Consider the following 15,550-nt stretch of genomic DNA (forward strand, 5'->3'; position numbering starts at 1 on the left):
TTGGTTCGTAACACTAGTACTGTTTAAATGTTTACTAACAATTCTTGATCTTCACTAACATGTTAGCTACTAGCCTCATACGGCTATTAAGCACTTGAACTGTGGCTAGTATGCCTAAAAAACAAAATTTTTCATTTTATATCCTTTTTAAATGTTTACAGCCACATGTGGCTAACTACCATAGTGGACCTCACAGATCTACATCTTATTATCTGATAAAGTCAGATTCTTAAATGTAAGGAAACATTTCCTAACATCATGACATATTCAAATGTCTTATAACTGGTAAATTTACTTCTAATGCTTTAAACTCTTAATAAATTCTCCATTCTGTAATCACTTGGGAACAACTGAGAAACTTCTCTCACCTTCTTCGCATGAACACTTATCACTACAAAGAGAAACAGACATTTGCAAGGAAAACAAATGAATGTCGCACAACCATGTAAGATGTTAAGTGAGAAATCAAAGTGGATTTCTCTGGGTAGTCTGAATAAGTATCGTATCTTTATGCAGAAAGACCGTATTTTGAGTAACCCCTTTAGAGAAGAGCCTAAAAAAAGCAAAAGAGGGTCATGAACGTGAATTTAAAGCAATGATTTAGTGATTTAATATTGTGGTATGGGAATACCTACAGTAAATATATAACTCTAAAATGTCTTTTTAAAGACTTGGAAATTTAATAATCCTGGTTAACATTACTCCTATGCTTCAACAGGAAACAAAATTGCTAGTACACAAATTCAGGAAGAAAATATGTCATCATAACTTATATGAAACTATGGGAGCATTTAATGCATTTCTCCCTGTGTAGTGGAGTACAGGATATAGACTCTAGTCAGATCCAGGTTCTAACCCTAGCTCTATCACTAGAGCTAAGTGAGGGATTTTAAATAAATTGCATAATATCACTTACTGCTTTCTCAAACACAAAATAGGAAATACTTTTTATCTCATGTTGGAATTATTTTAAGAATTATGTAATAGTTCATTCAAAGATTCTGATGGGGGCCTAACATATAAAGGGTACTCTAATAAATATATATGTCTCTATATACCATTCTTCCCCTTTCCCATACAAAAAAAATTATTAATCCACAATTTTGTCATCCCTCGAGGGCCTACCTTTTCTTTACCTATGATATCCATCAGTCTCCCAGGAGTAGCACATAATATATTACAGCCTTGTACTATTTGTCGAATTGAATGACCCAACTGGGTTCCCCCATATATAACAACAGCTCTTACACAGGTCCTATTTACAAGAAAAATAAATGTTATTTTCTAGTTTTGTGAAAATTATACATCTGTTTCTAATGAACTATAAAAAGAAATCCATAAAGAAAAAAACTAATACATTCTCATTATCTAAAAAAAATTAAATTCTTCCCAAGAAGTTGAAAAAGAAATTAAAAATTATGAAAAAAAATCTGCAATCTATCCAAGCAACAGTTCTTCAAAAACAATGGTAAACACCAATACCACCCACAAAAACATTGACCAAAAACATGAACATGTGGTTCATAAGAAATACAACTGGCTTTTAAACATTTTTTTTAAGGTCAACATTACTTTAAAAAGGAAGACAAATTAAGACAAACATAACATTTTCCCTGAAGTGTAATAATACCATGTTAGCCACGGTGTCGGGAAACTGACACTTAATAGGATAAAATGAGACAGGCTCTTTCACAATTAGTCTCTATTAAAATTGTAAAAACTTCTCTCTTGTCCCAATAAATTCACATGTATGAATTTACCCTTTAAGTATGTCGCCACAAATGGGCAAAGATGAATTTACATAAATATTCACTGCCAACTATTTAGCATCAAAACAGTAGAAGAGTTGTAATTACAGTTCACTCATCCCAAGAGATACTTGTGCATTCCCATAGAAAGGGCAACAGTTCCAGATTAACATTTACCATTAAAAAAAGAGAGTGACAACAGCTTAGTGTACTACCCACTTATTGGAAGAAGGATTAAAGTGCGTATGTGTGCACCAGCTGTTTTTACACTAATTCATATGAAACTGTTAACAGTGGTTAACTCTGAAGAGAATTAAATAAGTTGGGGGGGGAGGGTTGTCAAGAGTGCAGGACAGTTTTATGTTGTAGGGGTTTTTTTAAGTTTACTTAGGTAATCTCTACACACCACATGGGGCTCAAACTCCCAACACTGAGATCAAGAGTTTCATTCTCTACCAACTGAGCCACCCAGGTACCCCCAAAATTTTATGTTTATTAAACAAACTCATTGCTTTAAACAGATTCTATTTTCTGCTATTGCTAGGCCTAAATAAAATAACACATTTAATATTTATAACTCAGCAAATGCTAAGTATTCAATAACTTCATTATTACCATTAGTATTCTAAGTGTACTATAACTTAACCAGTCCTTGACTGATAGGTATTTACTTTTCAGTTTTGCCATAACGTTGCAACACATTTCCAGGTACAAAGATTCAATTTGTGCATGACCATTATCTGAATTTACCATGCATATGTTTTTGTTTTTAAAATAGTATTTGTTCAAGGGGCACAAAGGAGGAGACTTGTTGGGATGAGTACTGGGTGTTATATGTAGGTGATGAATCACTAGATTCTACTCCTGAAAACATTACTACACTATGTGTTAAATAACTTGGATGTAAATTTTAAAAAATTAATAAAGTTAATAAATAAAATGTTATTTTTTACTACTTGATTTAAAAGCCTAAAAGCAACACAGTACATGGGGATTATCAAGAAAAAACACTGTTATAAGCAATATATATCCACTTTCTTCAGGCTTTAAAGGATTTTTAGTAACTTTAGTTTTTTCTTCTCATTTTAAAATAAACTGACTCATAGAAAATAAAATATAACCATTTCTACATAAAAATCTGTAAAAAAAAAAACAAAAAACCCTATAAAAACAACACTAACATCCCATTAGATAAAGTGGTATACACCAATGTGTAATTAACAAACGAAAATTTATTAAGCATTCCAAAAGTAGTTTCGCCTTTTAAGTAAAAAAGTAAAGATACTTGTCCCTTTCCTCAAATATAGATCCTAACTCCCTTTCCCCTTAAGCGTGTGTTAAGGCTGGCTTCATAGGTGTGCAACCTGTGCAGTCACATAGGGTCCCAAGATAGGAAGAGTCCTTAGCTTGGTTTAATGCTCTGCTACATGCGGTCTTAAAATTCTTAATAATTTCTATTATTTTACTTTTATTTTTTTTAATGTTTATTTATTATTGAGAGACAGAGAGAAACAGAGCATGAGCAGGGGAGGGGCAGAGACAGGAGGAGACACAGAATCCGAAGCAGGTACCAGGCTCTGAGCTATCAGCACAGAGCCCGATGCAGGGCTTGAACTCACAAACTGTGAGATCATGACCTGAGCCGAAGTCAGATGCTTTACAGACTGAGCCACTCAGGCACTCCCATTTCTATGATTTTAGAGACAGAGAGTACATGCAGGGGAGAGGGGCAAAGGGACAGAGAGAGAGAACCCCAAGCAGGCTCCACACTTAGCGTGGAGCCCAATGTAGAGCTCAATCCCATGACCCTAGGATCATGACCCAAGTGAAAATCAAGAGTCAGAAAGCAGCTCAAACCGAATGAGCCACCCAGGTGACCCCCATAATAATTATTGAACAAAGGACCCTGCATTTCCATTTTGCACTGCTCAAGCAAATGACATGGCAGTCCTGGGGTACGGGGTAGACTTAGTAACTTGCTGAGTGATGAACACAATATGGCAGAAGTGACTCAGACTATTTTATACGAGACACTGTAGCCTCCTCCTTGCTCTTCCTCATTCATTGTGCTAAGCAAGCCAGTTGTCATTTCCTAAGGACAATCAAGCATCCTTATGGGACAGGTATAAACAAGTCTTCAGAAAACTACAATTCTGGCTGGTATCTTGTCTGCAATCTCCTACTCCTGACAGAGACCTCAAGCAAGAAGCACTCAGCTAAACTCTTCCCCAACTCTTAATCCCCAGAAACTATTACACAGTATTTATCATTTTAACCAACTATGTTTTAGGTAATTTGTTAGGCAACAGATAATACCAAATGTTGGCAAAGTGTAGAGTGAACTGGCGTTCTCATACACTGCTAACAAAACTATCGGTACTGGCTTGAAGTTCATACCCTTTAACATTAAACTTATAAAAACCTACTTTAAGGAAAACTTAAAACATAAAAATAGAAAAAGTTTATTTAGCAATCTGCTCATTATGATTTTATTTATAGTAGTCCCAAACTAGAAACAACCGAAATGTGCCAAAATACAGAAATAAGATAATCTGAAAATGATTAAAAATTAGGTCTAATTATGAAATAAGCATCTTTTATATTATTAAATTATATTAAACAGTTTATTAAGAACACCCTAAGTGCATTAAACATGCATTAAAAACTACTAGAAAATATACCACCAATGTTTATTATGTATCTATTATCATCTGATTTATAAGCATGTTTCTCTAAAAATTTATTTTAATCTTTATTTGAGAGAGAGAGAGAAAGAGAGAGAGAGAGAGAGCACGCACATGCACTTGAGTGTGGGAGAGGCAGTGAGAGAGGGAGACACAGAATCCAAAGCAGGCTCCAGGCTCCCAGCTTTCAGCACTGAGCCTGATGCAGGGCTCGAACTCACGAATCGAGATATCCTGACCTGAGTGGAAGTCAGATGCTTAATTGACTGAGCCACTCAGGCGCCTCATGTTTCTTTTAAAAATAAAAATGAACTGGGATTCCAGGGCTCCTCATGTTTCTTTTAAAAATTAAAAAAAAAGCTGGGATTCCAGGGTGCCTGGGTGGCTCAGCAGCAAGGAATACCACAGAAAATGGTGGAAGAAAGCAGAATAAAAATAAAGCTCTGACTTAAAAAAAAAGAAAAAAAAGAAAAAAAAAAAAGCAAGATTCAATCCATATGGAAAAAATAAGTTCTCCACTTGCAGAATTTGTAAAAGTTCTGTGCACCAGCCAGGTTCTCATTACTGCTAGGGCTGTGCCTACAAAAAGGCCATCTGTGCAATGTGTGGAAAAAAGGTTTTGGATACCAAAAACTACAAGCAAACATCTGTGTAGATGTGTCAATGACATCTCTGGCTTTTTGATTTTACTTTTTGCTTTGAATTTCCAAGGCATAACATAGATATTCAAGTTAAAAATAACACGTTTTAACACGATTAAAATCACACCATTGATTAGTTGACTAGTATTCTTTTCTTTTGCTTTCAAGAAGTTCTTAACAACAGTGTAACTACTATTCTGCCTTAGTTCTTTTCCTCACAAGCTTGTTGAACTAGCATAATTGGCCAACTTAATGAAAAATACTTTCCCAGTTCTGTATATACTTTTTATTTGTCATATTCATATAAGTCTTATCCTCACCCTCTACTTTATATATATCAGAGAACTGAGAAGGATATTACGACTGATATTTTGCTCTGACCATGAGACTTCTAACTCTTCCCTTATTCCCTTCTTGCTTGCATGGTTCTTAGAATGAGCAGTCTCTTTGTTAATTGCAGGTTCACAGGGCATTGAAGTATCCAAGACCACTATTGCTGAATTATTTGTTCTTGATACCAAAGTGCCAGTCCCTTTCCTACAAAAATACAGAGTCAGCCTGTGTCTGTCCAAATGAACACACTGAATTTCAGAAAAATACAGGTTATGCACATTACCTTGAATTTGAACGGTCATGAAAGCCAAAACAACAGTGTTCATCCATGGTAATGTGTAACAAATGAGTTACTACTCTTTAGGAAGTCTCCTTGAAACAAAAACCAAACTTTTCTTTTTTACCTTCCCTCCCTACCCCCAAAAAATAAATAGAACAAAACCAAAATAAACAGGTAAAACAAAACAAAACAACTTGGGGGCGCCTGGGTAGCCAGTCAATTAAGTGTCCAACTTCAAGTTAGGTCATGATCCTATGGGTTCAAGTCCCACATTGGGCTCTGCACTGACAGCTCAGAGCCTGAAGCCTGCTTCAGATTCTGTCTCCCTCTCTCTCTGCCCCTCCCTGGCTCACACTCTGTATCTCTGTCTCAAAAAAAAAAAATTGAAAAAAAATTGAAAAAAATTTTTAAATAAACTGGGATTCCATAAAGATTATAAAGAAAGCACATTTCAATCAAGTAATGCTAATTACATGGCTGCACTGAGTTCTTCTGAGAACTCCACTGAGACTTTAAGAAAAATCTCTAAAGAAAACCTTGTTTTGAATGGCATTCCAGGGTGCCTGGGGGCTCAGTCTGTTCTTGATTTTGGCTCAGGCTGTGATCTCATGGTTGTGAGATCAAGCCCCACACTGGGCTCTGTGCTGAGCATGGAGCCTGCTTCAGATTCTCTCTCTCCCTCTCTCACTGCCCTCCCGCCCTCAAAATAAATAAATACACATTTAAAAAAAAAAAACGGATGGCATTCCAGATGTACATACCCAAAAGAAAATTTTCGGGCTTCCAAATAGATCTGATTGATCAACTCTCGAGTTGGTGCTACAATAATACACTCTGGTTCCTGCAGATCTTTGAAACGACTGGCTGTTATTCCATCACGCATCATATGTGCCAAAATTGGCAAGAGAAAAGCTGCCTAAAAGTTAAATTACATGGTATACGAATTTATAATACATCATCCTTCTCCCTGTAGAAATAAATCTATTCCTTATTTCCTTACAGTCTCTAGATTCTTCCTCCATCTTGCTGGTAAATTTAAGATGAGAGAAGAAAACAGTTTCAGTTCAGTGAGTTTTTAACACCTCAACTTTTATGCTCATTTACACAATATAAAATTTTTGATATTTTTCAGTTTTTTAAAAAGCACACGCATTGATTCTAAATAAATTAACATTAACTTATTTATAGAGGGGAATGTACATATAACTTGACGTAAATCATTGCATTTAGCAATTATTCTAAATCTGTCCTTTTGGAGTAGTGATAAAATTATCACTCCGAATTCATGACAAAAGTGTTACACGAACAGAGCAAAAATTGGGAAATCATTCATTTGGATTACTCACCCTTACTGAAGTTAATGGGGCAAAAGAAATGTTTTGTAATAGTTTTCTCATTAAGATACTAAAATCTACCTCCAAAGTAAGGTTTAAGTCACACATCAGCTGCTATATTATATAACTCACTTATTATCCCCTCAACTCTACTATGGAGGCTGATTAAGGTTAAAACAGCATGAACCAAAATTGCATGATTCAGAAAGGATAGTCTTTAAGACTCATCTCATGGAACCCTATTTAACAGACAGATCCCAGAGGTAAGTCTTAAGACCAGCCCGATCTCATCCGAGTTCTTTTGGATAGCATAACCTGAGGTTATTTTTATAACCTCTAGTGCTTTGACCCTCTATCATTTTATTTCGGATATTAACATGTTACAGAAGGAGTTGAGCACTCTTAAAAAAATGAATTAAACATTCATTTTGCTTCATTCAGAAGCAAAAAACATGAGTATTTATGACAGTTCATTGAAATTATCTATCTACCATTCAACCGAAAAGATTCAAACTACTTGAAAAAAAATTAAGTTCAAAAACTATTAATAGTTTGATTATGGAGAATACATGTTGGAAAAGGACTTACAGTCTTTCCAGACCCTGTCTGAGCACATGCCATCAAATCTCGCCCTGCTAGTATAATAGGAATACTGTATTTCTGCACAGGAGTAAGCTTAGTATAACCAGCTTTAGCAGTGTTGTTATTCAGTGTCTGACAGAGATTAGCTTCCTCAAAAGTCTAAAAAAAAAAAACAAAAAAAAAACAAGGCAGGGGAGTGGGGGGGGGGGGGCAGTGATTAAATTCCATATATCACACGCAGATCATCCCATAAACATATCCCATTTGAGTTATTCTCACGTTTTTGTTAATTCCATTCTATATACTAAACTTACTTTACCAATATGCCCCTACTCAAAAGTAATAAACAGAGCCTATATATTATTACTTCATAGAATTAAAGAATATTCCCTATAGATACTAGTTCTAAAAACATTTTTTCTGATCTCTCAAAACCTGTGAAATACAAATACTCTGACCAGTAATAATGGCTCATTAATCAACAGGGGACTGTAAGCTCCCCTACTCCTTAGAAAATCATTCTCCTAAAACAGACTTTCTCAAATATTTAGGAAGCAGACATCTTGAATCTCTAGAAAAATATCCTTTTTAGTAGATTTAAATGAAGTTCTCATCCTGGTTTGGGAATGTGGAGATGAAATTTAATACTCTTTCAACATAGTTATTAATTCTACTGTACATGGTAGATATGGTTCTTAATTTCTAACCTAAGCCATTAAGTGTTAAAAATGAGATTTTTATATTCTTTCACATCAACCTATGGAAATGTACCAACTATTTTAAAAACAAAGTTTCCTACACAGTCAATAAAGATATAATTATTACACTGACCAGAATTGCTGGTGGTGCATCATGTCCAGATACTTCTACAAGAATAGTATCATATTTGTCAAAGTTTATGCCTGTCTGATAATGTGCAAAGATGGAATCCTCATCCTCAGGTGGCGGAGGTGGTATGTAGGTCACCTTTGGTCCTTAGAATTCAAATAAAATAAAGAGCTTACATCACAAGGACCAGAAGAAAAGAGGGAAAACAAGAACTGAATATCAAATTTTAAATGCTGTAGAACTTCCCAATGTTTACCATTCAACTTTTCACTTCAAATAAAAAAAAGTCAACTCTGCTTTTAAGTATTTTTCATTTTTATTAAAATACAATAGAAATTCATGGCATCACACAAAAATTAGTATACCTTGAGTATCACCACTTTCTCCTCCTTCAGCTTCTGACTTCCAAGAATCTTAAAGGCAATCAAACCAAAACAAGATATAAATGGTTTTTATTTTTTAATTGAAGGGTAAAAGAATTTTGACCATAAAAATCAAATACTTTATCTAAAGTAAAACTTACTTTTTCCAGAGCCTGTTATTACTTCTTCATTTAAACCTTTGTAACCACCTAATTAAAAAAAATCCATACTGACAATTAGTCAAGATAAAAGGCTGTGCACATCTTTATTTTCATTGCTTGTTTTCAAAGAAAGTAAGTTCTAAAAATGAACAGACATCTTTAAAGTCCCTTCACACAAACAAGAAAATTTTGATAAATAAAATCCTTAACAATTTTAGGTTTAACAATTAGGCTAACAATTAGGTTAACCTTAATTAGGTTTCCTTAATACTCAAAATGCTGATTTCATGCAGCTGATACTGTTATATATTATTAGTTTTTGTTTCAGCTGTTCTGTCCCTTTCCTAATTCCTATACTCCTCAGCAAAGGAATCTATTTTCTAAAATGAACTAAAAGTCCATCTGTATTGGGGTATCCCCACTACTATTCCCAGGTTGTATGATTCAGTAGGACTCAGAAACTATTATAGTCATACTCACAATTATGATTTATTACAAAGGACAGAAAGTAACATCAGCAAAGGAAAAAGGTGTATGGGGCAAAATCCAAAGATAACCAGACATAAGCTTCCAAGAGTCCGCTCCCAGTGGTGTCACACAGGACTAATTTCCCTAGCCCCAAGTTGTAACAACACCTTGGAAACACTGCCTACCAGAGCAGCTCATCAGAGACTCAGTACTCACTGTTTTTATTAGGGGTTGATAATGTAGCCACTTTCTGCCTCGCAAATACCAGGCAGAAATTTCAGACTCTCAAAAGAAAAGAAGGTATTAAAACTACATTGTTGGGGCGTCTGGGTGGCTCTGTTGGCTGGGTGGCTCAGTTCATGAGAACTCATGATCTCATGGCTCATGAGTTCAAGCCTGGTGTGGGGCTCCATGCTGACAGCTCAGAGCCTGGAGCCTGCCTCAGATTCTGTGTCTCCCTCTCTCTGCCCCTACCCTGTTTGCGCTTTGTCTCTCTCAAAAATAAACATTAAAAAAATTTAAAAAAAAAAAACAAAAAAAAACCTACATTGTTGTACTAACAATTCAGGCACAGTAAGCCATTCTTACACTACTCAGGGTGGTGAGAACCCTCCCTAAATCCAATTTCCCGAATACTAGACAAAGAACAACCTTGTAAGCAGGACATTCAAAGAACAGTCAGGACTGTTACGTTAACTCTTTTCCATACAATACCCTATGGTTTTTAGACAATAGTTATCTATTGTGCCACTTTCAGGTATTGTCAGAAAAAAAGAGTAAGGACTGCACTAGATTTAAAAATCTAACAAGATACATTTTTACATGTAAGCTAATTTTGTCCTGAACATCCTTGTCCAAACAAGATTTGAGCATTTGTAAATATGGTTTAACTAGCCATTAGTAACCTCTTTCTATAATGAAGAATCTAAGAATCAAGAGGGTAGAACAGAGGCAGCTCAAAGGAACTGTCTCCTTGAATGCTCTGAGAGTACTAATGATCACTGAGGATTTTTCAGAGAAATAAAACAAGCTTTATTGTTTTCCTGGTCAGGAAAGCATTTTAACTTTTATGACATTTAAATATTTCTAACTCTAAAAAAATTTTTCATAGTACAAAATCATGTATACTCAACACTGTTTATCCCTTTTACCAAATCAAATCAAATAACTATCTCATAAGAAAACACAGTTTTGTTTTTTTTAATTTATTTTGAGAGAGGGGGCAGGGAGGGCAGGAGTGTTGTCAGGGCAGAGCCCAAACAAGGCTGGAACTCACAAACCATGAGATAATGACCTGAGCCAAAATCAAGAGTCAGATGTTTAACCCACTAAGCCACCCAGACGCCCCCCAAAACATACTGTCTTAAGAACTTATACATACATATTTCAATCTTCAACATCTGCACAGTATCCCATTTTATGGTTATATTATTTAGTAAACATTATTTATTGATGAATTCTGGTTGACTTTCAGTTTTTACTTATTATAAATGAAGCTTCAGTGAACACCCTTGTGCATACACTGAGCAAATACATCAATGATATATAATTCCTATAATGGAACTGCTATACTGAGGAGTATTAAGTAACTCCCAAAACAGGCAGAGAAAATGTATATTCCTCAAAGTGTATAAAAGTACTAACAGTTACTTTTAACATCAAAAATTAAAATTGGTTATTATATAATGCCCTTCTCATCTCTTGTTACAGCCTTTAATTTAAAGTCTAGTTTGTCTGATATAAGTATGGCTACTCCAGCTGGAACAGCTAACAATTATAAATGTCTATGCGCCGAATACAGGAGCCCCCAGATATATAAAACAATTACTCACAAACATAAGCAACTTTATTGATAAGAATGTGGTAATTGCAGGGAACTTTAACACCCCACTTACAGAAATAGATAGATCATCTAGACACACCATCAATAAAGAAACAAGGGCCCTGAATGATACATTGGATCAGATAGACTTGACAGATATATTGAGAACTCTGCATCCCAAAGCAACAGATATACTTTCTTCTCAAGTGCACATGGAACCTTCTCCAAGATAGATCACATACTGGGTCACAAAACAGACCTTCGTAAGTATACAAGAATTGAAATCATTCCATGCACACTTTCAGACCACAGTGCTATGAAGCTTGAAATCAACCACAGGAAAAAGTCCGGAAAACCTCCAAAAGCATGGAGGTTAAAGAACACCCTACTAACGAATGAGTGGGTCAACCAGGCAATTAGAGAAGAAATTAAAAAATATATGGAAACAAACGAAAATGAAAATACAACAATCCAAACGCTTTGGGATGCAGTGAAGGCAGTCCTGAGAGGAAAATACATTGCAATCCAGGCCTATCTCAAGAAACAAGAAAAATCCCAAATACAAAATCTAACAGCACACCTAAAGGAGATAGAAGCAGAACAGCAAAGACAGCCTAAACCCACCAGAAGAAGAGAAATAATAAAGATCAGAGCAGAAATAAACAATATAGAATCTAAAAAAACTGTAGAGCAGATCAATGAAACCAAGAGTTGGTTTTTTTGAAAAAATAAACAAAATTGATAAACCTCCAGCCAGGCTTCTCAAAAAGAAAAGGGAGAGGACCCAAATAGATAAAATCATGAATGAAAATGGAATTATTACAACCAATTCCTGAGATACAAGCAATTATCAGGGAATACTATGAAAAATTATATGCCAACAAACTGGACAACCTGGAAGAAATGGACAAATTCCTAAACACCCACACTCTTCCGAAACTCAATCAGGAGGAAATAGAAAGCTTGACAGACCCATAACCAGCGAAGAAATTGAATCAGTCATCAAAAATCTCCCAACAAATAAGAGTCCAGGACCAGATGGCTTCCCAGGGGAGTTCTACCAGATGTTTAAAGCAGAGATAATACCTATCCTTCTCAAGTTATTCCAAAAAATAGAAAGGGAAGGAAAACTTCCAGACTCATTCTGTGAAGCCAATATTACTTTGATTCCTAAACCAGAGAGACCCAGTAAAAAAAGAGAACTACAGGCCAATATCCCTGATGAATATGGATGCAAAAATTCTCAGTAAGACACTACCAAATCGAATTCAAAAGCATATAAAAAGAATTATTCACCATGATCAAGTGGGATTCATTCCTGGGATGCAGGGCTGGTTCAACATTCGCAAATCGATCAACGTGATACATCACATTAATAAAAGAAAAGATAAGAACCATAGGATCCTGTCAATCGATGCACAAAAAGCATTTGACAAAATTCAGCATCCTTTCTTAATAAAAACCCTCGAGAAAGTCGGGATAGAAGGAACATACTTAAAGATCATAAAAGCCATTTATGAAAAGCCCAAAGCTAACATCATCCTCAATGGGGAAAAACTGAGAGCTTTTTCCCTGAGATCAGAAACACAAAAGGGATGTACACTCTCACTGCTGTTGTTTAACATAGTGTTGGAAGTTCTAGCATCAGCAATCAGACAACAAAGGCATCAAAATTGGCAAAGATGAAGTCAAGCTTTCACTTTTTGCAGGTGACATGATATTATACATGGATAATCCGACTTACTCCACCAAAAGTCTGCTAGAACTGATACATGAATTCAACAAAGTCGCAGGATACAAAATCAATGTACAGAAATCAGTTGCATTCTTATATACTAATAACGAAGCAAAAGAAAGACAAATAAAGAAGCTGATCCCATTCACAATTGCACCAAGAAGCATAAAATACCTAGGGATAAACCTAACCAAAGATGTAAAAGATCTGTATGCTGAAAACTATAGAAAGCTTATGCAGGTAATTGAAGAAGATATAAAGAAATGGAAAGACATTCCCTGCTCATGGATTGGAAGAATAAATATTGTCAAAATGTCAATACTACCCAAAGCTATCTACACATTCAATGCAATCCCAATCAAAATTGCACCAGCATTCTTCTCGAAACTAGAACAAGCCATCCTAAAATTCATATGGAACCACAAGAGGCCCCGAATAGCCAAAGTAATTTTGAAGAAGAAGACCAAAGCAAGAGGCATCACAATCCCAGACTTTAGCCTCTACTACAAAGCTGTAATCATCAAGACAGCATGGTATTGGCACAAAAACAGACACATAGACCAATGGAATAGAATAGAAACCCCAGAACTAGACCCACAAACGTATGGCCAACTAACCTTTGACAAAGCAGGAAAAAAGACAGTCTCTTTAACAAATGGTGCTGGGAGAACTGGACAGCAACATGCAGAAGATTGAAACTAGACCACTTTCTCACACCATTCAGAAAAATAAATTCAAAATGGATAAAGGACCTGAATGTGAGACAGGAAACCATCAAAACCTTAGAGGAGAAGGCAGGAAAAAACCTCTCTGACTTCAGCCGTAGCAATTTCTTACTTGACACATCCCCAAAGGCAAGGGAATTAAAAGCAAAAATGAACTACTGGGACCTTATGAAGATAAAAAGCTTCTGCACAGCAAAGGAAACAATCAACAAAACGAAAAGGCAACCAACAGAATGGGAAAAGATATTTGCAAATGACATATCAGACAAAGGGCTAATATCCAAAATCTATAAAGAGCTCACCAAACTCCACACCCGAAAAACAAATAATCCAGTGAAGAAATGGGCAGAAAACATGAATAGACACTTCTCTAAAGAAGACATCCAGATGGCCAACATGCACATGAAAAGATGCTCAACGTCGCTCATCAGGGAAATACAAATCAAAACCACACTCAGATATCACCTCACGCCAGTCAGAGTGGCCAAAATGAACAAATCAGGAGACTATAGACGCTGGAGAGGATATGGAGAAACGGGAACCCTCTTGCACTGTTGGTGGGAATGCAAACTGGTGCAGCCGCTCTGGAAAACAGGGTGGAGGTTCTTCAAAAAATTAAAAATAGACCTACCCTATGACCCAGCAATAGTACTGCTAGGAATTTACCCAAGGGATATAGGAGTACTGATGCATAGGGGCACTTGTACCCTAATGTTTATAGCAGCACTCTCAACAATAGCCAAATTATGGAAAGAGCCTAACTGTCCATCAACTGATGAATGGATAAAGAAATTGTGGTTTATATACACAATGGAGTAGTATGTGGCAACGAGAAAGAACGAAATATGGCCCTTTGTAGCAATGTGGATGGAACTGGAGAGTGTGATGCTAAGTGAAATAAGCCATACAGAGAAAGACAGATACCATATGTTTTCACTCTCATGTGGATCCTGAGAAACTTAACAGAAACCCATGGGGGAGGGGGAGGAAAAAAAAAAAAAAAGAGGTGAGAGTGGGAGAGAGCCAAAGCATAAGAGACTCTTAAAAACTGAGAACAAACTGAGGGTTGATGGGGGGTGGGAGGTAGGGGAGGGTGGGTGATGGGTATTGAGGAGGGCACCTTTTGGGATGAGCACTGGGTGTTTTATGGAAACCAATTTGGCAATAAATTTCATATATTGAAAAAAATTAGATTAAAAAAAATTAAATTTGGATTACAATAATGTTAACCCCTTGTAGGTAAACCAAGTAAAAACTCACCTCGTCCACTTCCACTGCCACTTCTGCTTTGGTAAGTGTCACCATTACCTGTAAGGCATTGTTCTGCAGATTACTTAGACATATAGCTATTTCTATTCAAATACTGAGTACTGAGGATACCTGGTCCCTTTGTCCATCCATCTCTTAATTCTACATTTAATATAAATCTTTTCCTCATGTGAACACTTTAAAACCTTCATTTTTTTTTTCAGAGAGAGTTTTAAGTTCACAGAAAAATTGAGAGAAAGGAACAGAGATTTCTCTGATACCTCCCTCCTGCCCTCACATTTTAACAGCCTCCCCCATTATCAACATTAAAAGTTTATCATATTAAAAGTTTACAGTAGGGCTCACATTCGGTGTTATACATTCTATGGGTTTTAAAAAACATAAAATGACTTGTATCCACCGTTGATGTATCATACAAAGTATTTTCACTGTTCTAAAAATCCTTCATACTATTCCTTCCTGCCCCCAACCCCTGGCAACCACTATTCTTTTTACCCTTCTCCAAAGTTGTTCCTTTTCCAGAATGTCTTAAAGTTGGAAAGTATTTAGTAAGTAGCCTTTTCAGATTGGCTTCTTTC

The 15,550-nt window shown here is 35.9% G+C and overlaps 1 protein-coding gene across 6 annotated transcripts in view; it reads right to left on the minus strand.

Annotated features, from left to right (window-relative positions):
- The window catches only part of DDX4 (DEAD-box helicase 4), an 82,297-nt gene that overhangs the window by 14,223 nt on the left and 52,524 nt on the right, over positions 1-15,550 (minus strand). For 3 of the 6 annotated variants that reach the window (XM_078449773.2, XM_078449768.2, XM_060634118.2), the window contains 7 exons: positions 14,964-15,026; positions 8,954-9,001; positions 8,796-8,843; positions 8,434-8,576; positions 7,609-7,761; positions 6,448-6,602; positions 1,126-1,255 (listed from right to left, as the gene is read on the minus strand). In XM_078449773.2, coding sequence (XP_078305899.1) covers positions 1,126-1,255; positions 6,448-6,602; positions 7,609-7,761; positions 8,434-8,576; positions 8,796-8,843; positions 8,954-9,001; positions 14,964-15,026 — 740 coding nt within the window. The remainder of the gene's footprint in view (positions 1-1,125; positions 1,256-6,447; positions 6,603-7,608; positions 7,762-8,433; positions 8,577-8,795; positions 8,844-8,953; positions 9,002-14,963; positions 15,027-15,550) is intronic. The other 3 variants (XM_078449775.2, XM_078449771.2, XM_078449777.2) reach the window with 2 other exon arrangements.

The sequence above is a fragment of the Panthera onca genome, chromosome A1, assembly GCF_046562875.1.
Source record: "Panthera onca isolate mPanOnc1 chromosome A1, mPanOnc1 haplotype 2, whole genome shotgun sequence".
Taxonomy (NCBI): Eukaryota; Metazoa; Chordata; class Mammalia; order Carnivora; family Felidae; genus Panthera; species Panthera onca.